The sequence below is a fragment of the Strix aluco genome, chromosome 5 (genome assembly GCF_031877795.1).
Source record: "Strix aluco isolate bStrAlu1 chromosome 5, bStrAlu1.hap1, whole genome shotgun sequence".
NCBI classification, from domain to species: domain Eukaryota; kingdom Metazoa; phylum Chordata; class Aves; order Strigiformes; family Strigidae; genus Strix; species Strix aluco.
The window spans coordinates 74,092,260-74,116,963 of NC_133935.1; the positions used below are offsets into that span (position 1 = coordinate 74,092,260).

Sequence of the window (24,704 nt, forward strand, 5' to 3'; positions counted from 1 at the left end):
CGCTGGCGGGGCCGGCGGTGCGCGGGGCGCACGCGCCCTGCCCCGCGTGCCCCTGGGCCCGCGTGAGGCGCCCCGGCGGGCGGGGCCAGCGCGGCGCAGCGCGCATGCGCGGGGGGCGGGGCGGGGCGGCCCGGCCCGCGGGTTGGGCCCGTCAGGGCGCTGCGGGCGGGCGGCTTGGCCGGCGGTCGCGCTTTGAGCAAGGCTGGGCTCGGTCGAGGAGCGGGGGATTTTGTTCCTGCGTGGAAAACTCAGCCCCGCCGGCCCAGGAGCCTTCACCGCTTCGTGCTGCTCGAGACGTCGCCTCTGCTGAGGTGCCTGAGGGGCGCGAAGGGCCACCCAGCCCGCAGGGCCTGCGGCAAGGGTAACCGTCTTCCACTTACCTGATTTTAGCAACACAAGCTTTTTATTTTGTTCAGAAAGAGGCTGAAAATGCAATGTCTTTTTAGAACAGCTGTATGGTACTTTTTTTTTTTTTTTCTACCAGAAGCCCACCTCATCCCCTACCAGAAATAGACAGACATGTGTAAAGGAAGCAGCTACCGATACACGCTTAGTCTTTCAAGTTAATTTATTTTCAGTACCTGTTCTCTGGTACGGGTATTAGTAAAGCTGGAAAATATGCACAAGTCTTTTCTCAATTAAAAGACCGACTAATTAAAACAGCTGTACATCTTTACAGCACATAAAAAGCCTTGCTAACAGAATCCTCTACCACATCAGTGCAAATGCAACCAGCAAAACACCCTGCGATATAAATGTTCATCGATACCTTAATTTTGTTGTAACTCATTTTTCTAAGCTGTAATTTATTGTATTTGAAGAGACTTCCAAGGTGTGCTGAACTCATGAAAACAGTGCTTGCCAAAAAAAAAAAAAAAGCAAGCTAAACATTCTTCCAGGTCTGAAACTATTACAAGCCCATTTCTTAAAGATGCACCCGTGTTACAGCTCAAGCAACTTATTCATTAAAAAAGCACCAGTCACTAAGATCTATATTCATTTACAGCCACCATGTTGCAAATGACTACTGAAGTTAAACACTAGCACTAATAAAAACTTAAAAAAATACAAATCTCTTATTACCAATCTTTAAAGATTTGTACAGACCATGTAAATAGGAAAACACTTTATATATGTTAAAATCTGAGTAATTTTTTGCAATTCAATCAGCGTAACCAGGTAGTATTCAGTTGTGTCTGGTTTTTTATGCTTGTGTCCATTTTCAAAACTTCTCGAATCGCCATGGTAGCGTAAGTGGATGGGGGAAGGGAGAACTCCATCTTTAGTGCCCTGAATTTACCATCTGTCATAAGGGGTAAGAGGAGACACAAAGCAAGAAAAAGTTAAGGACACAAGTAATGCTTATTCTGGATGCCATCTAAACTGAACGAAGATTTTCCACGACCAATCCCCCCAGCACATAAAGCAAAACAACCACCACCACCACCACAATCTAATTTATAATCCACAGCGGAATTTCATAAAACAACTTCTTTTTAACATTTTTCTCTCAGCGGGAAGTGGTGTTTTGGGTGTTTCCTTCTTTTAAAAGCAGAATAAACTTGTTTCTTTCAAAACTGAATTCCTAGCCTCTCTACACTTCTTCCAGAAAGCAGTGTCAAAAGACCTTGCGACCAGAGTTATATAAAAAAATTTCCATTGAATTCTGTTAAGTATTTGAGTAGTCTGTTGTGTTCAGCACAAATAATACATGCTCAAGCATACAGGCAATTTGTGGCTTAATTCCACCTTCATGCATTTCACAGACATTTATTGCTAAGCATTTACTTTATTTTACAAATGCCTATAAGAAAATATAACAGTCAACACAGACTACTGGAAGAATTGCTTGCACACTTGAGAAACAAGGGTTCTTATTCAGACACCTAACTTCGGGTATATCTTTAATACCATTGCTTAACAGTCTAGTTAAATGAAAGATCTTCCTTAAAATGTGTAGTATTTCAAACATGTAGTAGTTCAAAGCAACAGCCAGATCAAACTTCTATTTTACAAACATCCGTCGAAAAATCAACTTACCTGTAGGAAGAACTGGTAATGGTTTTCCTTCCAGCTTATCCAAATCCGTAGTAAATAATGGGATTCTGGGATCGTCATATGCAACAACCTCCCTTTATAATATATGTAAGATTTTAAAATTATTTTTAATTATTTAGAATAAAATTTATATGTTTATTATTTTATATAAATTCATGTTTATTATAATAATATTACATTTTATTATTCCAATTTGGCAGTTACAGCTGAAATTGAATTAGTTTTCTAATAAAATAAGGGAAGGTGGCATTTATGGTGCAGTAACTGGTAAAGCTTTATGTAGAAGACTCACCTCTATCTGATGAAGATTATTTTAAAAAGAAAAAAAAAGTAGTGAGAAGTTTCTTTGCATAACTCATCTGTTTTCCCTCATGGGCTGTCAGGACTTCCAGCTATACAAGAAGTATAGTTTATGAAATTACGGGAAGAATGGTGTCAACTCTACGAATACTTGTGGGGGGAAGTGCCTTCATTTTGAAGAAAGCCATCTAAACTTCCTTGAAAGGGCTTAAATACATATTCTACTCTTTCTGCCATACATTTAACAGAAATCCGATATGTAATGACAAGGCTGAAAAAGTAACTAGGAAGTAACGAGCTTTAAACATCAGCACTAATTAAAATAAAGTGTAAACATTTGTACTTTCTGTCTCCCTCCTAAACCCTCTATATTTTTTTCCTATGCGTCAGTGATCAAGTCTTTCTGCATATTTGTACAATCACCTGTTTAAAAGGTATTTATTCAGTTGCCATATGACAACTGCGCTTTCTCTCTAACAACAGTGATTTAGTAGGTTTAAGTGATACAGATCTTTCTGATTGACAGACAGGTAATTGGAGACCAACTTCCTCATAGCAAGACTACAAAAAAGCCCGTTTTGAATATTATCTATCATGGTTTCAACATAAATAATTATCTATGAAGTGTTCAGGCAAGCCCTTTGCAAGGAGTATAACAACTAGATAGATGTCTTGACACTCATGCATCACAGAACCAGAGGACCAAGGAAGAAGTAAGGCTGTGGTTCAACTTCAGATGCATCAAAAACACGAGGGAAACGCACAGAGATTCCTCTCTACCTATGCTTCAGTCTACGTGTACATCCCATGGGTCAATCTAACGATTCTTGTACTTGGTCATCCCACACATACTCTATGCTGTCAATTCAAGTGTAACTTCTTTTCTCCTGCTACTTACCAATTGACATTCTGAGGTCGAATAATAATCTTTCTGTATGCTCCAGAAAGTGAATAATCTCTGATTTTATGCCTCATGTTGTTGATGTCAAGATTGTCAGCTACCAGCATTTCCTTGTAAGCCTCACCAACTGCAAGAGAGGAAAATATTTAATTGGAGTGTAATACAGCCAGTTGAAACAGCCTGTTTTCATGGATCATTCCTTCCCTTATATTTAGTAATTTTCAGCATATATGGAATAGACGTTACATAGAAGTTTAAAATTACTTATTGTAAATCTTATTACCTACAATGTTTGCTTCTACAACCTGATTAGTAGAGGCAGTAACAAAGAATATTAGCAAATCAAAATTTCAGTTGAAGACAAAGTCTACAAAATATTTTATTGACATTTAATTGACATCTCATACATGCTTTCCAAATATATAAACTTCACAAGACTAATCTTAGGTATATGGAGGGAAAAAAAAGAAAAAGGGCCAGACTACCCATTGCTCTATCTTTGAAAAGTTAAGAGAGCCCTCTCAAGAAATTATAGTAAGGACCTTTAAGTACACTGCCAACAGAAGGAATAATTCTATTACAGTCTTGTATCCCTAAGTAAGGGCATGTGCATGCACACCTGGAGAAGACAGGGAAGGCAATGGAAATACAAGAATATACTGCAGCTAAAATACTGTCTGGTAACTTTGATTTGCCAGCATTACTTCATGCAGTTGGGAATTTTAAACACAATGTGGTTCAGAGCCACACCTCATCACAAATAGATCTCTACCTTCCAAGTGTTTCAGAGATAGGTGATAAATGGGATCCTAGCACTGGGACTTGGGTCTGACAGGCAGTCTCAAGAGACCTGACTCATCTTTTAAGGACAACCAAGTACAAGAGCAGTTCAACCCAATATCGAGGAAAACAAGCATATGTATTGGGAGACTGGTTTGGCTAAGCAGGGAACTCATGACTAAGCTCATATGAAAGGACAGATACAGTAGGTGAAAGCTAGGGCCAGCTACAAAGAAGGAATATAAAAACATTGTCCAGGCATGTAGGGATGGCGTTAGGAAAGCCAAAGCTCAGCTAGAGTTGAAATCAGCAACAGACATCAAGAGCAAGAGTTAAACTGCAACATAAAGAATAAAAGACAACAAGGAAAATGTTGGCCTGCTGCTAAATGGGGCAGCTGGCCTAGTGACAGACATAGGGCTGATGGTCTCAGCATCTTCTTTGCCTCAGTCTTGACCAGCAAGGCCTCCCAAGCCTCTGTTCCAAGAGGCACTACCAGTAGTGGAAGAAGATACAGGCCCAGAGAGCTGGCTCATGTCGTGGTAAAGCTTTTTTCTACCATCTCTGAAAGATCACGGAGATCTGAGGATGAGATCAGAAGGTGAGAAAACCAAGTGTTGCATCCATCTTCAGAAAGGGCAAGAAGGATGATCTACGGAATTACAGACCAGTCAGACTCACTTTCCCAGGTCCCTGGGAAAAATAATGGAGCTAATGGTCTTGAAGCACGTTTCTGGGCACACAATGAGAGTAATAGTGAGCATGGTTTTACCAAAGGGGGAAAAAAGAAAAGAAAAACCAAAAAATCCACCAACCCTACTGCCTTCTATGATGAAATTATTACATCTGCAGATGAGGGGAGAGCAGTGACTGTTGCCTACCTTGCCTTTAGCAAGGGTGTCGACATGCTCCCACAGCATCCTTGTATCCGAGGTTAGATTACAGTAGGTGGGGCTGCTAGATGAGTAAAAAACTGTCTGGCTTATTGGCTCAAAGGATAGTCACTACTGGTTTCAGTTCTAACTAGAAGCCTGTTACAAGCAGAGTTCCTCATGGAATACTTTTATCAGCATATGTGGAAGAGGACCTGGAATTCACCCCAAAGAGTTTGTGGACAAAATCAAACTGGGTGGCCATCGATACACCCAAGGGCAGGACTGCCATTCAGAGGAATCTAGGCAGGCTAGGGGAATGAGCCAAGAGGAACCTCATGAAATTCAGCAAGGACAAAGTCCTGTACCTGAGACTGATTAACTCTTTGCAATGGTACAGGCTAGGGAACAACTCTGCTGACAGTCACCTGGGACTCCCCGTGGAAAGGAGACTGAACAGAGCGCCCTGGCAGCAACAAAAGCTAACAGCAACACAGGCTTAGCAGTAGCTACACTGAGAAAAATGATTACTGCCCCTCACTGGGCACTCATGAGACTGCACTTAGAGTAGTGTGTCCTGTACAAAGCAGATGATGATAAACTTGAATGAGTCCAATGGAGGACCACCCTAATGGCCAGGGGTTGTAGCTCATGCCCTGTGAGGACAGACTGAGAGAACTGGGCTTCTTTAACTTAGAGAAGAGAAGACTTAGAGGAGAACTTTGAGACTATTTGTTCTTGAAAGTTTCAAAGCCCTGACCAAGCTGGCCAGAATACAGCACTGACCTTGCTTTGACGAAAAGGTTGGACCAGACGGGCTCCTAAGGTGCTTTCCAACTGAAATGATTCTGCAACTCTATCCCTTAATAATAACATCATGTTCAATGCAAATAATTATAGATCACTCAACCTATTCCATTAAAGAAAATTTAGAACCAATACAATGTACTACAGGAGATGAAAGATATGATTTCTTTTTTATTTTTAAAACATTCATATTGTTTAATATTTAATTAAACACCTCTGGCTCTTTTTCCTAACTTCAAGCATTTGCTTGGGTTACAGATTCTAGAAGTTTAGTTTGTTTTCTCATTTAAAAATCAAATGCATACACTTTTCAATTAACATTTCACCATTTTTTTTCCCCTTCTGCTAAGTAATTTTGCCTCAGTAAAAAATTCCTTTCTTTGGAAAAGCTACTAGCTAAAAAGAAATATGAAACAGATTTATGTTAAATGAAACAAGTTACAGTGCAGATCTGAAACCAAGGTTGCATAAATCTAATCTTCCTTTTAAGAACAATCTTAAAGTAGACTTACGTTTTCAGAGTAGGTACATAAGTTAGCAGTCAGACTTACTTTTATGCTTTGGATAAATAACATCAAATCCAGGCAATGGCATCACTACATCGTGAATAGTGTAGTTATCAACATCTCCTTCTTCAATATGAACAGCTGTGGCTACAATCAGGACAGAAAAATGAAGAGTTATTAGTATGGATGCCTGTCACAGTTAACATTTTAAATTAAATTTGAATTTTAAATCAACCATTTGATTGAAACAAGCCTACTCTGAGAGGGGTAACTGGTGTTTTATCTCCACTTAATAGACAACATTTCCAAGAAAAGAAGTAACAGTCTTTAAGGCTGTCACAGTTACTGGCAGAACCACAGCCTGGTTTCCAGTGACTTTTAAAGCTGAATGAAGTAAGGACTGTTAAATGAACAGTTCCCTTACCAGGCATCAGGCATACATGAAGGAGAAATACTGTGGATATTCTCACCCCAGGGAAATGCCTGAGCAAATTCAAGTGAAGAAACTGAGCAGAGCCTCTGCTTTACAAGATACTAATGCAAACAAAAATTTCTGTGGTTAACACATTCATAACATCCTTCCATAGGTCTCCATAGCTCAACTAGGTTTGAGTTCATTCTTGAGAACAATCAGTCTTTCATAGTCTCTCTTCCCTATCCAGCTATTTGGAAAAACAAGAAACCCAACAGCTCACGGATGTGTAATACCTAACTTCCAATTCCTTGCAAAATTTGACTAAAACTGTCCAATGGATTCAGAAATCACTGGACCAAAATGGGTCAGAAGGAAAAGAAAATAGGTAAGCAGTATCAAATAAACAGGTATGTGCCTTGTTTTCCTAGGAATTTAAACCACACAGTGTCACTGGCTTTTTGTTTGTCTGATTTTACCTCCTTTAAGCGTGAGATCTCCTGCTACAGCTCTAAGCCCATATTCTTCTATTCTCTTGCTCACCATATTATTCCACACATAACTCTGGTAGCTATGAATATACATTAAACGATTATTTCTTGGTATCTAGAGGTACAGGAAAAAAAAAGTGAAAAAGAAAAAAAAAAAAGTGAAACATTTTTTTCTCTCAATCATAACCAAAAAAGCTTATATTTGAAATGTTACCTTCTCCAGCAACAAGACTAACACAATTTCTTGCTATACTGGTATAATTTTTGTCCATTATTTGGGAAAAGGGTATGTGAAGAAATAATGTTTTTATACATTTTAAATCCACAAAAAAAAACCAACCCTGTGCTTAATTTTTTTTTAAAAAAGCTTTTTAATTTTTTTTTTTTTTATTCAACAGCTGAAACACATATGGCTATTATAAAACACTGAATTCATCAACCCCCTGAAATCTTAAGTAAACTTTGCAGATGTGAAAGCACAGTGTTATTCTAATTATCTTCTTCATAAACAAGAAATTATTCCTACAATAGCTCCTACAATGGGCCCAGTAGTTTGCTGGTGATGAGGTATTTTCTCCAAAGACTTGATCTTGATTACAGTCCTTGAAAATGACACCACCTCTATGCCAAGCTTATTCATTAGCACACTATCAGTTTATTTTTAAAGCAACAGAAAACTCTGATACTGAACTTTAGCACAATTCTCAGACCTGTATTATACATGGTTACTAAGCCTAATTGTATGGCTTCCCACATACCAGAGAGATTGCTGTATAAACTGGAAAGCTCATTATGCATACATTAATTACAGATGTCATCAGTTACCACGCAGCAGTACTTCAAACAAAAAGGCAGGATAAATGTAAGGATTTTACACTTAACCTTCTACTCATCAAGCATCTATGAGTCTACTTCAAATTCATCATGATACCATCAAAAGAGCATTTATTCAAGTAAATACCCCACAGCACTTTTACACTCACTATGCCAAATGCAGAGATTATGTTCTTCATTCCATACTTTAAGAGTCCACGTAGAAGCTGTCCTTCCACGCACCTTTTTACGGGTAGTTTCCTGAGGGCTGCTGCTGGATCTTTAGTCTTTGCCCATTCTTCTCTGCATTTTACTAAGTATCCCTTTTCAGCTAGAATGAGGATGTAAAATAAAAATATTTTAACTATGCACCAAAAAAAAAATCCATCTCACATTTTGTTAAAACAGTTGAAAAATTAAAGTTTCTGTCACAGTAGTTACACAGATTAAGAGAATCACAGAATAGGTAAGGCTGGAAGGCTTCACATGGAGTCTGAGCAGATTCTGTGGGTAAGTATTCAGGTCCCTTTTCACCCCACCACAAGAAACCGCACAGCAAGGAAAGAGAAGCAGAAAGGCAGAGTCTGAAGATTGCTTCTCCATTGCTAAACTGGCTGAAGTTTAGCACGTGCAAAGCTGTCCTCACAAACACCCTTTCAAATTAAAAGAATCAAAATCTAAAAGTGTTTTTTCCTGAACATACAATTCTTGGAGGAGGAGAGGCAGAAACACCTGAAGTATCATTTTTCAGTCCTTACCTCCTGGTCGTGGTTTTAATATCAAATCCATTACTTCATTCCAATTGTTCTGTAGAATAGCTCTAAGATTCAAACAGTAAAGTTTATTAAGAACTGACTACACATATTTTAAGGAGATTTAGCCAACTTAAGAAGTGTTTAGATTTATGCAATACTTAAAGTAGTGGTATTATGCAAGATACCTGCTGAAACAAGTTCAGAAACAAGTTCCTTCTTGAATCTAAAATTAAAACTGACACATGCGATATGCTAGAAAAACATTCCCAGAAGTACATTAGAAGTTATACAGGGATTAAAATAAATAAATAATAAAAGAGATGAAAACAACATATACCTGCCAATTTGATATGTAGGAACAGCTGTGGTTCCAAATCTTTGCATTCCATAGTAATTAATGAATCCAATTTCCCTGAGAGAATGCATTGCTTGCTCTATCTGGTCATCAGTTCCTGTTATGTTTCTAGCATTAAAAAAAAAAAAGTTATAGACAGATTATTAAGGACTTACACTATTTTGTGATCCCCATAATATTAAAGCGCAACATCAACATTATACAGCACTTAACTCCTGACAACAGAAGGACTTTTGTTCTTTTTTATAACACAAGATGCACTGATATACCTTAACTATTTAAAGAAAAAAAATTCTAACAGAGCTGTCTAAATACATACTAACATATCACCTGAGAACAACAGTGAAATGGTTTCCTTGCAGTTCTCCTAATTTCAGTGGATGGTTCTTGTAACTGAAATTTCCTAGTTTGAAGTTCATCAAACATTTATTCAAATGAGCAAGTCTTTGTGCAGTGATTCTAAAAAGAAACAGACAACAGTGACCAACCCATGCTTTGAAAAAGAACATAGTTAAATAAATATAGAAATGTCGGCATTTCAAAACAAAAAGCAGTGAGTCCAGTTTGCCCAATTTTCTATTGTTGCCTTTCAAAAGTATTTTAATGAAACATCTAAAAGAAAAGAACAGGTAATTCTTAAGGCTACTTATATACCGTGACAAAGAATGTTAGTACCAGCTTTTCACATCTATGTTACATTATATACTCAACAAGGTGTTGCAATATTGATGTATACTGTACCCCACAAGCTGAACTCTGCTTTATTTGAGTAACTACACCATGAACCACTCCAGTTAGCACAGTCATAAACACAGAGTGAAGTAATTAGCTACTGTGTAAACTTAATGCAGATGAAGGAGTATGAAGTCCAATCTGTCACTAGTATCTGTCATTTTTGTTACTAGTACTTTTGGAAGCATACCCCATTCTTTGCATCACCAACTCACTCTTTTTGACACTTCCACTAAAATGTATAGCAGGATAGACAAGTTTATCAACCAGCATGGCCTGTGTACTCAGCTCAGCCGGCTGATAAATGGTAATGTCTCCTCTCCTACGCCATCCTTCTCCAAGGTTGCACAGGAGAGTTGGGTACTGTGGCACTATTGAACAGACACCACAAATCAGTACATTCCCCCCCGCCAGTGCTTACAACACACTGAAGATCTTGGACACAACATTAAATGTGATCGTGTTAAAAGTAAACGGAACAGCACCCAAGATGGCAACACCACAAGTTTGCTTAATTGTCATCACTTTGCAAACTTGCCTTGCAGCAACAAGAATCTGGGGCTTCTCATGATTCACAAATTAATAAGTCCTTTTATATGTGCAAACATATGCACATGCAAAACACTGGGAGGAAAAATATGAATAAATTAAGTAGTGAATGTCATCCTTTTAACAAGAATTTGATCAAATTTCTGGTGCTCAAACCTTGGAATTCCTCACTTAAGGAATGTGGTTTTCAAAGAGTTGTAAATAGTAGTCCAGGAATAATATTCCAGCTAGCTAAACAGATATTGTAATACATGACTGCAAGGCATCCATCATTCCCAGTCATGGATGTAACGCTAATTTCAAGTTCCCAGAAACCATATAATTATCTTGAAAACAAAATAAATTTTGTTTTCTCTTAGTAGGCAACTTAATGGAAGTAGGTTAAGGGAGGAAAAATTCCTCATCATTTTTTGCCCCTTCTGGCTACTCACAGATGAGCAAAGGCAGTGGTTAGCCTTCTCTGTAGCTGTTCAGAGAGATCAGTGAGGGAAAAAAAAAAAAAATAGGATTCCAGCTGGAGGAAGGGGGAAACAAAAGTCAGGAAGAAAACGGGACATAATTTCTGGTTTTCTGCTGTTGCATGGGAGCCATGCAGCATAAGAGCACATAGGCAATCCGGCCCACTGCTTCAGCCAAATACATGTATCCAGCCTACAACTCAGACGACCACTGACTGAAAATACTAGCAATCACCACGGAGTAAAAAAGGATTATAGTATCTTCATTAATACATGTGTTTTACAAGATCAGAATCCACCATTTGTGTCACATGCATACTGAGTCTTCAAGGTATTTAGTGAATATTCAAGCTATCACATTAGGAGTGCAAATACTCCAGTATACTTTCACTTACCTAAGAACAGCGATCTCTTGAACTGTTATAGCCCTTTTATCTTTAGTTCCCATGTAGGAAAATATGTTTGGCTTCACTCTTAAAAGCAACAGTAACAGATATTATGTATATTAAAATAGCCACAAACCAAACATAATTTTTAGCATAATTACCTAAAATTATTAATCGTCTATATTAAAAATAGAAAATAAACATATATTCCCCATAACTAGACTACAATTTGACATATGTGACATTTTCTAATCTCATCTGTAAGTACATAAAACACAGGGAAACTTCTGTTTTAATTATACGTAGACAGATTAATTTTTACCACAACTGTGCTTTCAGAATATGAGCTTTGAAGTACTTCTTTATATACATCCACTCAATGCACAAATATGCAACCATCACTAATTTCACTAAAAAAAAAATTCACGTCCATTTCTTCCTTAAACTTCAAATAACATGTCTGTTTGAATACTATGCATGTACATTATGTGAGAATATGAGAATATAAAGTTTGATCCATTTCTTTCCTTGAGAGGAAAATTTACTTTCCTTTCCACTCTGTACTTTACATACAGCCTGTGTTACACAGGGAATATTCCCAGTTATTCCAGCTATGGGCACCAGGGGGTAGCAGGATTACCATTACATGCATTTTTCCACTAAAGTATGCTCCTACCATTCTGTTCTCAAATACAAATACTGCTAGTATACTAGTCAGAGGCTAGATTACAAACATTTATTTTTGGACAGGAAGAGTGAAGGGAAAAGGAGGGGAGAAATGTGGAAGTTTCCCTACGAGTAGATCACTGAATTGACCCAACTTTAAAATAGTCCTTCCTCTGCAATTCACTGTGTTCACTTCATGCCTCTGGCAAATCTTTTTGTTGCCACACTTGATGGGGTGAAAGGAACTAAGACTGTGTTGCCATGGAGAAATTAATACATGGAACAACAGTTTACCAGCTGTAACTGCTTAGGAACTGATCAGCATATTATCACAACAATATCTGACAGGTTCATAACATACTTGCGTATGTTACACACTGGGAAAGAAATAGCATTTCATTCAGGTTACGCACATCAAGGCTTTCAGCTGCCAAGCCTTTCTGAGATCAGCCAAAGTCCACTGAAGTAGTAGAGTACAGTCTTTTAAATTTATTGGGATCATTCTGTTCCATTCTCACCTCCTTCCAAAACTTAGAAGTTTCAAATTTGATATTCTAAAATAACTTTTTTTTTTTTAAACACTGGCTAAAAATTAGGCAATAGTAATCACTTGTGTTGCTCTTACATAAATTATGAAGCATAACATTTACAGTAACATGAAACAGGCAGAGGGAGGACTGCATGCTAGCCAGGCTGGCAGAAACAACAGCCTTACCTTAAAAATTTGGATAGGACGTTAATGGCATCCATAGTATCCTTGTTCTCCTTGTACAGTACAAAGTGGCAGTAGCTTCCCCTAGATTTTGGCCAAGAGTGTTTTCTTGGATCTTTAAAAAAAAAAAAGGTTAAAATCTGTAGTGTCATTTTAAAAAATTTAATTAGTATCTTTGTCATTGCAGCCACATTTAAAACAAATATGCAAGAGTCAATTTCTGCTAATTTCCATCTGCTTTTTTTAAAAAAGAAGAAAGTGAATTACTGATGGCAAAACCTGCAAAGCACATTAAAAAAGACCTTCTTCCCTTCCACTGGGCTGTAAACTTCTCTTTAATCAATTCTGTCACCTAGAAAATCTTGAATGAAACGGTGACAGTTCTCATTAAATTATCTAAAAATATACCCTAGTCATTTAACTGCAATATTGCCTGATTAAATTTCTCAAAAACATTATCATTACACTGACTTTCAGCAATAAAAGCCACTCCACACTTCATCTAGTGCCTTCTATAATTAATAGATGAGGACCACTGGAGCTCTGTTCGTGGGAATAGTACAATTATTATTTATGGTACTAACATATTCTTCATTTCTGTAGGATTTTTCCTGTGTGTCATGCAAAAGCATGGGTTGTATCTCTACAAAAGCCTAAAAAGTATACTCACAAAAATTTACTTTTAGGTAAATTTTTTTAAAAGTCCTACGGGAGAGAGAAATCTGGCCCAATAGTCATTAACAAATAATTCAAGCCAGGGTGAGATAACTTCAGCTCCTGCAGACTAACAACTGATTTACAATTCTGTACAATTATTTGCCGTTTTCTGCAGAGGGAAGAAAACTGTCAATGTATTTGTCAAGCTTTTGTTGTACATAAAAGCTTCCAGAGATAAAACTTTCCTTTTACAATCATCCACTGTTGATGGCATTACCGGGAAGGGGGACTGATTCTACACGTTTAGCAACCAATTCTGAGCTACTCTGTTTATCAATTCTTTGTTTTATAAGAACAAAACTAAGGATTTGTTTGGTTTTAAATAAGAAGTCCTTTATCTCTTGGTAGCCACCAAGCAGACATTCCTGGTTTAGTACAAAAAAGGCTTAAGCATCTTTCATAACAGCAAAAGCTAACTGAAAAGGCCAGTCCTATTCCAGTATATAAACACCAATACAGGAAAGAAGTTCTTAGGAAATTTTGCTCTTTTTGTTCACGTTAGTTTAATGAAGCCCAGATGTACCACACAGACAGTGAATGTATTTAATTTTCACGAAACTTTCCGGTAAAAGTTAATTCTTCTTGCTCTTTTTTTTGAGAAGCTGCCATCCATACACACACTTCTGCAAAAACAATTTTGGATGCTACAGTTTAGAATACTATACACGTAGTTTTCAATCACTTAAAAATTATCACAACGCTTGCCTTATACCATCATTTCTAAGCGAAGCTCCCCCATGGAGTTTCCTAGGACCTAAACTGAGCAGTATGGTCCAAAACCTGTTAAGAGACCTCATGCTCCTGGTCTCCCTTCTGAGCCACCACTGCTCTTAAACACAACGAAACACTGCATTCAGCTCGAAGAGCAAGGTCCTTCATGAAGAACTCGGTAATGAGAAGGGAAGAGAGGAAGACAGAGCATGATTCACAAGGAAGATCTTCTCTAGCTGGAACCATTCTTTAAATTTAACTAACACATCTTGCACACGGTCATTTCAACACCCTTCAAAAAGTGAGCCCTAATCTGGGCTAGTCTAAAAGGACTCTACAGATACTATATATACCAATGGGCTCCTCATGCTTTGGGCATCACAGCCATGTGCCTATCCACTGCACTGGCCATGCTGAGTACTGGGAGGCTGCAGCTGCAGTCCCAGTAGTTAACCATTCCTCACCCAATACTTCAAAGTATTCAACTGGGTAGATGAACCAGAGGGAGAGTTCGCAGGCCTTATTGCTATGTTTCAGAGCCATGTTACATTTTTGACAGAGAAATTGTATTTCCAAGCCCTTTTTTCAAACCTTTCACTGCAACTCGAGGGCTAGAAGCTCTTTTTCAATATCGGGATGTATGAGATATAATTTTAAAGCTGTATAAATACAGATAGTGGTGTCTGAAATACAAGGCTGAAGAGCGAAGGCTTGACTTAATGAAATCAATGGAAAATTTACCATAGATGTCAAACAGTATCATCAAAACTGATCATTCACATAATTTATTACCCTCAGACCTTCTCTGCTCTGAACAAGTACTGCCTATACTGCACTAGGAAAAAGAGGTAGCACAAGCCCAATCCTTGGCTGTTTCAGGGAATTTTAAGCATTACTTATGTGTAGGGTTTTTTTAAAGGATTAATTGTTACTAGTTTGGCCAGTCTTGTGGCTATTTAGGAGGTCGTAATGGTTGGCATTTCATTTGGTTAGCATGAAATGTCAACATCTCTTACCTGTTGCAGTTCTGACCTCTGTCCCAGTGCATAGCATAAAGAGCACAAAAGAGTAGCATTTAATTTTTAGACTGTCGAAGGGTTTTTAGAGGTGAACATGCAGGTTTATGGTTATGGGATTGTTTATGCTTTAGGGAGCATCCAACAGTTAGGTGGTGGATGACAGCAATTTAGACAGTTATGCAATGGAATCGTGCAGAGGCAAACAGTGAACATATGGAAAGCTTCAATTGGAGATGCAACAAACTTCATTTGTGGACAATGATGAAACAGCAGTTTACTGACAATTTAGTAAGGTAGTATTTTAAGTATTTTGGGTGACTATAGACACAAAGCAGCTTTTAGTTTTAAATTTTAGGAAAGTATGTTTGGTAACCTTTTACATTATCAACAAAAGTAATCAGATGTCTCAGCTAATATTCAAATATTCTACACTTCTGAGATGCTTCTTGCTGGGGAACCTACTCAGGACTGAAGTGTTAGTGGCTATATAAACGCAAAAGATAAATATAATCCTGACTAAAAAGAACTTGCACTCTTAAATCCTACATTCATAAGCATTTACACACACTCACTGAAATTGCACACATCTCCACCAACACACACAAGTGTCTGTAGCATCACAACTTAGGAATCCAAGTTTAAATAGATGATGCTTCTCTGCATCACAAGATGGTGCTCCAGATAATGTTTTAATCCTAGAGACACATCACTAAATTCTTTTCCGCGTATTTCAAATACTTAAATTCTTTTACACACTATCTCTTAAGTCAGACTGGTCAGCTTAATAACAACCACTTGACTGTAACAATGGCTAAAGAATAGAAGCAGCAGAAGGAAAAGGTGGAGGTAAAACCATTACAAACCAACAGAGAACAAACTGGCTGAGGAGAATTTTGTGCTGGTAAGTATACATACTCCATGCATAAAGCATGCAAACATACAAATTTTCTAAACATGGTTAAACAAAATACATAAACACATTATAACGGTACCAATAAAAGTATAACATTCCCATATTTGTGTAGACGAGCCTTAAAAAAATAACTAAATTGAATGTGGAGATGGTGTTATTTCCAATTTTAAATTGTCTTATCTCCTTATCTTTCTCCATCTCCTTCATCTTTAAAATAAAACAGATAGGTTTACACACTGTCATTTTTAGTAGGCTGAAATGACATAGGAATGCAATCAGTTTAAATCAAGCCAAACCTTTCATTAAATGTGCAACATTCTGCATGTAAACAATCCTCTCAACTTACAGTAGCAACAAATTTGTAATAATATTAAAAGATGCAGAACACGTGAATTTATGCCCAGTAACCAAAGCAGTATTTGGCAAGGTTAAGGTGGATAACACTTTGTTTTGAAAATCCCTCATTACTTTGATTATTCCAAAACAGTAACTGTGATTTATAATGAATAAAGACAATTTTCTGCAAATATAATTAGCTTTGGAAGCACAAGTAGCCTTAAAGATCATGGTAAATATATTATGTTTATATAAAACCATAACTCTTAGAAAACAAATAGGTGCTTGTCTCTATTCAAGTCATTGAGAATTTTGTCATGGATTTTCAAGACAGTCAAAGATTACACTGACCGTCAGCGTAACGTATGCATTTCAACTACAACGTCTTCCACAATGCACACTTACACATCCAGGTAAGTTCAAACTAGCTAAGTTCAAACAATACTGAAAATAAAGCCCCTATTTTGCCTATTCCTACTGAAATAGCAAAAGATCCTCTCATTTCTAACACAGTTGTATTTGATGAATGATTTGGAAAGAAAAACTAGTAGAAATTTAGATTTGAGACACTCCTTGTCCTAGTCATTTTAGATGCACAGCATCAGTTGCAAAGAGGAAAAAGCAAAGCCAGACTAAAGTAGGAGGTATGCTCCACTTGAAGTACTTACTAATAATTTTTATTTTTCAGATAATTTTAGCATTTACTTTACCCAACTGCTGTGATACTGAAACTCACTTGCCAGTGCTTTTTTCCCAGCAGCATGATAAGCAATAATGTATTTTTTTCCATCTCGATCTTCTGTTTTAGTCTCCAGTCCAGGAAACAAGGACTTCACAGCCTGATGGATAACTGTTCTTTTTTCTTTGGTGTCTTCAATTACCTGTGTTAATACACACACATGCAGAAACCAAATAAAGTAATACAAAAGGGGAGGGATTCTCTCAAGAGTTAAATTTTGCATGCTTAAAGAAAAGCTACCAAATCACACTGAAGTACTGAATAGGTATACTTTTAGAAGTCTGTCCTACTTATTAAAATTAGTTTGAAAAATAATAAATAACTCTGCTACAAAACCCTGTCTCAAGATTCACAAAAAAAATTCTCAAGATTTGTTCCCCTCTCCTGTACTTAATAAAAATTCCCTCTTCTAATGAAAACTCTGGCAAAACAAAGTTTTTCTATATGCATTAAAGGAAAAAAATGGCTAGATAAGATTATTTAATGTGTGAATGCTTATTTGAAATTACTAGATTCAATCCTACTCATCTCTGTCCCAAATTTAGCTCAACAGTTATTCTTCAAGTATATGGAATATTTATATGTTTAAAAACACCAAGTTTTAATTTCATTATGTGGCTTCTTATTTTTCTTGTTACAGAAGAGCATATTTATCTTTTTTTCTATTAAACCACTAAACACTGATGTTGAAAATAGTCTTTCATCATGATGGATGTTTTATTTAATCCTTCTTATATAATTATTCCATAAAATACTACTAGACAGAAAACCAAAACACTGCAAGAAAATTTTAACAGCACAGAAACGAAGACGCATACTTGAGTTCACGCGTACAGTCCCACCGAAATCAAAATGACAACTCACGTGCATGAATTTAAGTATATCTGTAAGGATTTACAGAATTAAACCCTTAACTGGAAACATTTTGGTATTACCTGTTGCATCATGTTCAAACTGCTCTTACAACTTACAGGTGCTACAAAGCACGGACCTTCCACTCACTCAGTCTCTCATCCTCCCCCCCACAAACTTAACATCATTTATTAATTTTACCTCTATGGCAACACTAGTTTCCTTATTCTTAAGAAGCTGGAGCTCCTCTAAACGCTGCTTGTCTTCGTCTGACAAAACTGTGAATGTTTCTTCTGATGGGTCCTAATACGTATTTCGGGGGGGAAAAACAAACATCCAATAACTCTCATGGAACAACTTTTAATGTTTCTGCTTAAGGAGCATAGCCATTACCAAATCTTTACCTCAAAATTTACCTCATCATCCACTGGAACTGAAAAGTCATCTAAATGGCTCACACGTCCATCTTTGCCTATTTCATGGACAACAAAGTCCGAGTATCTGATAGGAAGAAACACTCATTAAATTTGTAATTAAAAAAATTAAAACCCTGCATCACATAAAGTCCTTTCCCAAGAAGCTGTTTATTAGCAGAATTCACTCAAGAATCCTGAATTCACATAATTCAATTCACATAAAAGAAACTTCAACCGTGAGAAAGCTGTACCTGATCCCACCCCTCAGAAGGATACCATGAGAACACAGAAGAAAGTCTGGCATATCTAAACACAGCAGACTTCTTTGCAGATAACCAAACACCTGCTGTAGATTTATTCTGAGTCATTTTCTCACTAGTTTGCAGAGATCAGTAATGCATATCCTCAATCCCAGTCATTACTGACAATTAAGACTCTACTGCATTGCTACAATGTGAACACAAATGCATTAACTCTGACACTTCAAATAACCTGCAGAATAAAGTGCATGTTAGCCACTCTAAGGAAAGCAAGACAAATTCAGCTGTTACATATATTCAGTTCTAGAGAACATCTTTCAAATAAAGTTACTCTGTATACTCTATGACAGAGCAACAAAAAATTTGACTGTGACTTTTTCAATCAAGTCATTATGTCTAATAATAAAAACATCCTGACTTTAACAGAGCACAGACAGTCTATGGTGCAATTGCTAAATGGTTTTTAAGTAGCATCTGCTTGTAAAGGAAAAGAAAAAAGAAAAAGAAAAAATTCTTAGTCTATGAGTGTTGAAAGATGAATAAAACTTCACCATGAGAATATTTCTACTGTATCCCCCCCAAACCCTTGTTTGCTATACCTCTGTGCAGCCATATGGATAGAATTCCTTCCTGAGGAGGGTTATGTGTCCTCTCTCTTATTATCTGTAGCTGTCTAGACATGCTAGTGACTGCTACCATAAAAACGCCAGGCCTAAATTAATGATAGGCGTTATAAACTAGGATCAAAGAAAAACCATGAGCCCATGAACGTTTCTACCACCTGGCTACCTTTGACCACCTTGGTTCAAAATTGGCAGATTTCCCAGAAGGAGGTTCAGCACAGACTGTGCTCCCCAGTGAAGGATTATGCTAGCTGCTTAATGCTGTGTATAAAGATTAAATACATACATAATGTGTACATATCTCTTTCTTATGTAAAATGATCTATATACAAAGCCAGTATTGAAAACCATGGACTTCTTGGTGTGTAAACAAAGCATCTTTAACTGCTTTGCTAAGTCAGAGAAACAATGATTCTCACTTCGGTGTTTTGGTATTTGCATTCTGTTTTATTCCAAGATGTTATTTAATTTTGAAACCCTAGAAGTTTCATTAAAAAAAAACTACTAAAACCCAAACATCTTATTAAGTATATAATGTAAAATTCCACAACCTGAGTTATAAAATTCCCTTTTATGTTTTGTAAATTACATTAAAACTGATCAGACTATAATTTAAAGTATAATGAACCATCTCACAATATATGTGTTTAAAGACATTTGCACAAAAAAGGCAGGAAAAAGCAAAGAACCACCAAAGGATGGTTTCAATAGCATTCTCCAGTGCATCTTGCATCAGCACTGAAGAGTGGTACAAAAGGTGAGTGTACTGCATAAGGTTTTATGCTGTATGCTGCTGCCACAGAGCAAAACAAACAGCAAAGGTCAGTGTAATCACGTATTTCTATCCATACACAGCTTCTTTCTTCAGAGCTCCACTTGACAGGAAAGAAGGAAAAAAAGTAAAAAGTAAAAACAATCTAGAAAAGTCCCAAATTAAATCTTTTTTTCAGTCTTAGCACTAGGAAAAGAAAGTGATGAACCTCCCAAGTAGCTGCACATAACCTAGTGGCATCCTGAGAGTCAGAAAAGGAAAATGGAGAACAACAGCTGCTTAACACAAGGAATTAACATACATAACAAGACAAAGAGTTACCTCTCTTTTAAGATTCCAGAAAACCCTTTATGACAGCTAACAAATTTAGTTATGCCAACATCACTTTCTGTCAGTCCATGCTTCATCATGTCTGCAAAGCTCTCTGGATCTCCATCTTCATCACTGTCCTCTAGTTCCTCATCTTCCTGCTCCTCACTTTCCTCATTGGGGATTATTTCATTTTTCGTGTCCTCAAGCAGAGATTTGTCAGGTTGTTCTGTTACAGTCTCAATGCTCTGCCCAGAGTCGTTCCCTGTCTTAGACTTCTCTGAGGTCTTCTGTCTTTTAATTTCGTCTGCATTAGCCACATCATCCTCAGAGTGAGGACGTTTCAAGGATACACTATTCATTTCTACAGTTTCCATGTTTAAGGCACAGTGTAGGACAGAAAGCCCTGAGGAGCAAGAAGAATGGCTTATTTCCTGTCTGTTTAAGAGCAATATCAATACATAGTCTCTTCACTCCAAGGACTCTGCGGCCTGTAATAGTTCAGGAAAACCATATAACTTTCTGCAATTTAAAGTTAAACATCAAGTAAAGATTTCGTACAGCTAGAAACAGTATGTACTTGGGAAGAGAGAAGGGACAAGTTAAGGGGACTTAATACCCACCCAAGGCAGCATGCATGCGAGGCTACAGAAGAGCATGATTTAATACTACGCTGACCATTTACCACCATCGTCACTCTTGCCCAACTCTTACCACAGCTGCATCCAGCCCTGTGCACACGGGCTCTGCTGTCAATAGCAATTTAGTGCCTAAGAAACTTTTTGTTCCCAAGCCTTCTGTTAAACATGACAACTCCCAATTATTCCTTGTTCTACCAAGATTTCATCTTGCAAGGATTGAGAGAAGATGGCTTGATTTCCCCAAACCTGAAATCTCATCTCCTCTAACAAGCACAATCCCACATGGAAGTCAAGGTGGCAGCAATTCAGACCAAAAGATAAGAGGGATAACAAAATTGTTGAATGAGTAGGACAAACAAAACAACAAGGAAGTGAAATGATCTCTGAGAAGAACATGACTACTCACGTTGGTGGAGCTGAGCTCTGACTCTTCCCCAGCAACCTGAGCTGCCACCTTTGTGTGAGAACTAGTACCTTCAGATCTGAAAAACAGGAAAACTAACTCTTTGAGAAAGTTTTAGGAAAAAAAACCCAACTATGAAAACATGTATGAATGTAATCATTACAGAGACCAACTGCCTCTGAACCCAGGTATCAGTAGTTATATAGGAGTGAACACTACTCAGACAAGTTAACAACACATACAACTGTAAAAGTGTTACCAACCTAGTGACATAACACAGTATTGCTATTTAGCAAGCTACAGCAGAGAAGTTTGGGTATATTTCTACATGTATGAAATGAGACCAGAGTTCCTGTAACTAGGCAACAGCAGGACCTTTCTCCCAGCATCACCCAACTGGCACACCAGTGTGTTGGGGATAAACCGCAGGTTTTGGTAGCAGGGGCCTGCATGGGAGGAGCCATCAACTGCCCTGCGCTGGTCATGGCCAGCTCCAGCTGGCTCCATAATGGACCAAACCCACCACCTGCCAAAATTCCAACTAATCAGATGAGCACACAGTGCCTCTGACCTGGCTTGTTTAAGAAAGGGAGGAGCTGCTGGTGGCAGCACAATGGGAAGCACAGGAGGAGGTGTGTGACAGCACGCTAAAGACGACACAGGGGGAGGCACAGAGAAGGGGACATTGTTGGGGATGAGGCTGGAGATGCACTCTTGGAAGGAAGCTCTTCACACCAGAGCAGGACATCCCTGAAGAGACTGCAGCCCATGAAGGAGCCCACACTGGGGCAGGGACACCCCTAAGGGGACTGGAGGTTGTGCAGGTGCACACATGGGAGCAGAAGAAATGGGAAAGAAGGAGCAGCAGAAAGAAACCTCCACTCACCAACCCCAAGCTCCTGCACCACTGCTGCCTTGCCCAAGGGACAGAGTGTAACCTGTGGGGACAACCAGGGGAAAGGAGAGAAGGAAAGCAGGGGAGGGGAGGTGTCTGGAGTGAAAGGAAGAGGGAGGAAAGGAGTTTTCCCCAAGAGTTTGTTTAACTGGTTCTCTTCTTTGCATCTCACTAGCCAAATCAGTAATTGAAAGTTTATATTAACTGACAATAAATTAAATTCCCTAAATCAAGATGGTTTTGCCCACAACAACAGACAAGTTTCTAAATTAATAGGATTCAACTGTTACTAAGAAATTAATCTAGGCACAGAGCAGTATTTTAGAGCTACACACATCGTCCTGTATCATCTCTCCAGTCACTAGACAGCATATTCTATTTAATTTTAAAGGGTATGTTTTTAAAGGAAGACTCAATACTAACTTGATAATCACCACATGCTGGGTTGTTAACTGTTACCAGTTAGCTGTTAGCCACTGCTGATTTCACTGCCTGGACTTTCCGTTGTAGAGGTCACAAACTTAGAGTAAAGAAACAGAACAACTGTTTTGGAAACACCTGAAATGTTTTGCTCAAAGGATTGAAAATGGACACTAGAAAAAAAGAATGGACAAAAGTGAAATAAGGAGAGACATAAAAAAGTGTAGGTATTGCCTGAAGAGTGACAAAACACACACAAAAGCAAGGAGAACAATGAGCAAATCAATGTACCTTCAAGCAGAAAGCACCAATTTCAGTTTGTCCTCAAATAAAAATGAAAGTACATAAAATCCCGCTTTAAAAATAAAAAAATTTTAAAATCATAGCCAAGAGAAGCAATTCACCATCATTTCCAGATTCTTCTCCTATGTACCCAAATTTACAGAGCCTGGGTTATAAAGCACTGACACGGAAAAGACTTCTAGACAGCTTGTGAATGTCTCCGCATGGCGAACAAAACACCACTCGGCACAGTGAAATCCTCTGAGACACCTGCCAAAGGAGGTAACAGGACAAATCTCACGTTTCTAAAATACAATTGTAATACCTAGTTATTGAATGACACAAATTCTTAGAAGAATTCATTGTTGGCCACAAATACTCTCAAAGTTGTCAGATACGGCCTATTCTCACAGCAGAGAAATGACTCACATACAACAAAGTACTATCCTGTGCCAAATGGTGGCTGTCATCTGGGGAAACTTCTGCAGGATAATTACTTGTAGGAGCAAGTTGAAGTGAGTGGGGCACACTCAGTCTCACTTTGTGCAAGATTGAGGGAGAGGCGTCTAATAATTTTTGACAGCTGCTCAACTGTCTCGGTCCTTTTCCTAGCAAACAGGTGTTTCCCTAAAATCCAGAACTGGCATAAACAGCAACTCCGCAGCAATTTCAACAGAGACCCTCTTTTAGCAGAGCCTGAATTTACTACTGCAGATAAAGGGCTTGATTCTCCCCAGCGAGAAACGCTGCGCGGTTACTCCTGGCGTGGAGGCTGTCAGGCAGACACGCGGGCTGGCGGGGCTCCGCGGAACTTCCCACTTCAACGGATAAATAAAAGAGTAGGCGCACGCCAGCGCGGGGGGCGAAGCTGGTTTCTCGTGAGACGAGGCAGATGGATGAAAAGCGACCGCCGAGAGGGCTCGGCGATACGGCAGCGCCCGCACGCAGCCCCTCAGGCGGGCGCAGGCGGCCGCGGGAAGTGCCCCCCGCCCCGCCGGCCCTGCGCGCCCATGCCGGGCCGGGCCGCCTCAGCGGGCGGCGCTCCGGGAGGGCCGGGCCGGGCCGGGCCGGGCCGCAGAGCGGTGGCCGGTCCCGCGGCCCGGCTCTGCCGTGGCCGGGCGAGGGCAGGCGAAGGGGCAGGGGGCAGGGGGAGGAGGCAGGACGAAGGCGCTGCGCTGGGGTCCCGGCACCACGCGGCGGCCGCTCGCCCGCCCTATCGCGGGAGCCCCGGCGCGGGCCGGCGAAGCCCGGCGCAAGCGGGAGGGAAAGTTGGCCCGAGGCTGAGCTGCCCCCCTCCACCACCACCACCACCTCCGCCCGCCGCCCTGGCCCCGCGCCCGGGCTGGGAGCGGGAGCTGGGAGCCGGCCCCGCCGCGGAGGCCGCGGCTCCCGCCGCGGAGCCCTGGGCGGCCGCGGCTGCCGGGGGAGGGCGCGCCTCCGCCCGCCGCCAGGCAGGAGCCCGGGGTGTGTGTGTGTGGGGGGTGTTGCCACTTACCCGCACGCCGGCACGGGAGGACGGGCCAGGCGCCAGCGCCGCGGGGAAGGAGGCGGCGGCGGCGGCGGCGGCGGGAGCGAGCGGCGCGGGCCCGCCCCAGCTCCGCGTGTGCGGAGGCGGCCTCCTGCCTGCGCCCGCCCCCGGCCAGCCCCGTCGCCGCAGCGGCGCGGCCCGGCCAGCGGGGAGCGAGCGATCCTGCCCGCCCGCCGCAGCCGTTTGCGGGCGGCAGCGCCTCCGCGCCCCGGCCGGCCCCCGCAGAGCCGCCGCTTTGCGGCGCGGGGCTCGGCCGCGCCTCCCGGGGGGAAAAGCGGTGAATAACCCCCGGCGGGGGCGCCGGGCCGCGTCCTA

At 39.9% G+C, this 24,704-nt stretch overlaps 1 protein-coding gene across 8 annotated transcripts; it reads right to left on the reverse strand.

Annotated features, from left to right (window-relative positions):
* Positions 1-550: 550 nt before the first annotated feature.
* Positions 551-24,413, reverse strand: PUS7 (pseudouridine synthase 7). Of its 8 annotated transcripts, none has more exons than XM_074827822.1 (18): positions 24,357-24,413; positions 22,984-23,131; positions 21,268-21,343; positions 20,233-20,626; positions 18,245-18,341; positions 18,042-18,143; positions 16,986-17,130; positions 12,557-12,668; positions 11,185-11,262; positions 9,381-9,509; positions 9,033-9,158; positions 8,699-8,760; positions 8,111-8,271; positions 7,116-7,242; positions 6,270-6,371; positions 3,257-3,386; positions 2,041-2,132; positions 551-1,303 (listed from the first exon to the last, which is right to left on the reverse strand). In XM_074827822.1, exons 4-18 carry the CDS (start codon positions 20,595-20,597, stop codon positions 1,167-1,169), a joined length of 1,965 nt encoding a protein of 654 aa, XP_074683923.1. In that variant the 5' UTR covers positions 20,598-20,626; positions 21,268-21,343; positions 22,984-23,131; positions 24,357-24,413; the 3' UTR covers positions 551-1,166. The 8 variants fall into 8 exon arrangements, with proteins under 8 accessions (XP_074683923.1, XP_074683926.1, XP_074683919.1 ...); XM_074827825.1 differs by having other exon boundaries at positions 18,257-18,341; positions 20,233-20,711; XM_074827818.1 differs by having other exon boundaries at positions 20,233-20,711.
* Between the last annotated feature and the right edge of the window lie 291 nt (positions 24,414-24,704).

Excerpts from the sequence above, each read along its gene's own strand:
- PUS7 (XM_074827822.1), bottom strand. The coding sequence starts at position 20,597 with ATGGAAACTGTAGAAATGAATAGTGTATCCTTGAAACGTCCTCACTCT. Across the intron at positions 6,372-7,115 it reads AGATCTCACGCTTAAAGGAG|CCACAGCTGTTCATATTGAA; the intron begins GTAAAATCAGAC and ends TCCTGATTGTAG. Across the intron at positions 3,387-6,269 it reads TATTTATCCAAAGCATAAAA|TTGGTGAGGCTTACAAGGAA; the intron begins GTAAGTCTGACT and ends CCTCTCTTGCAG.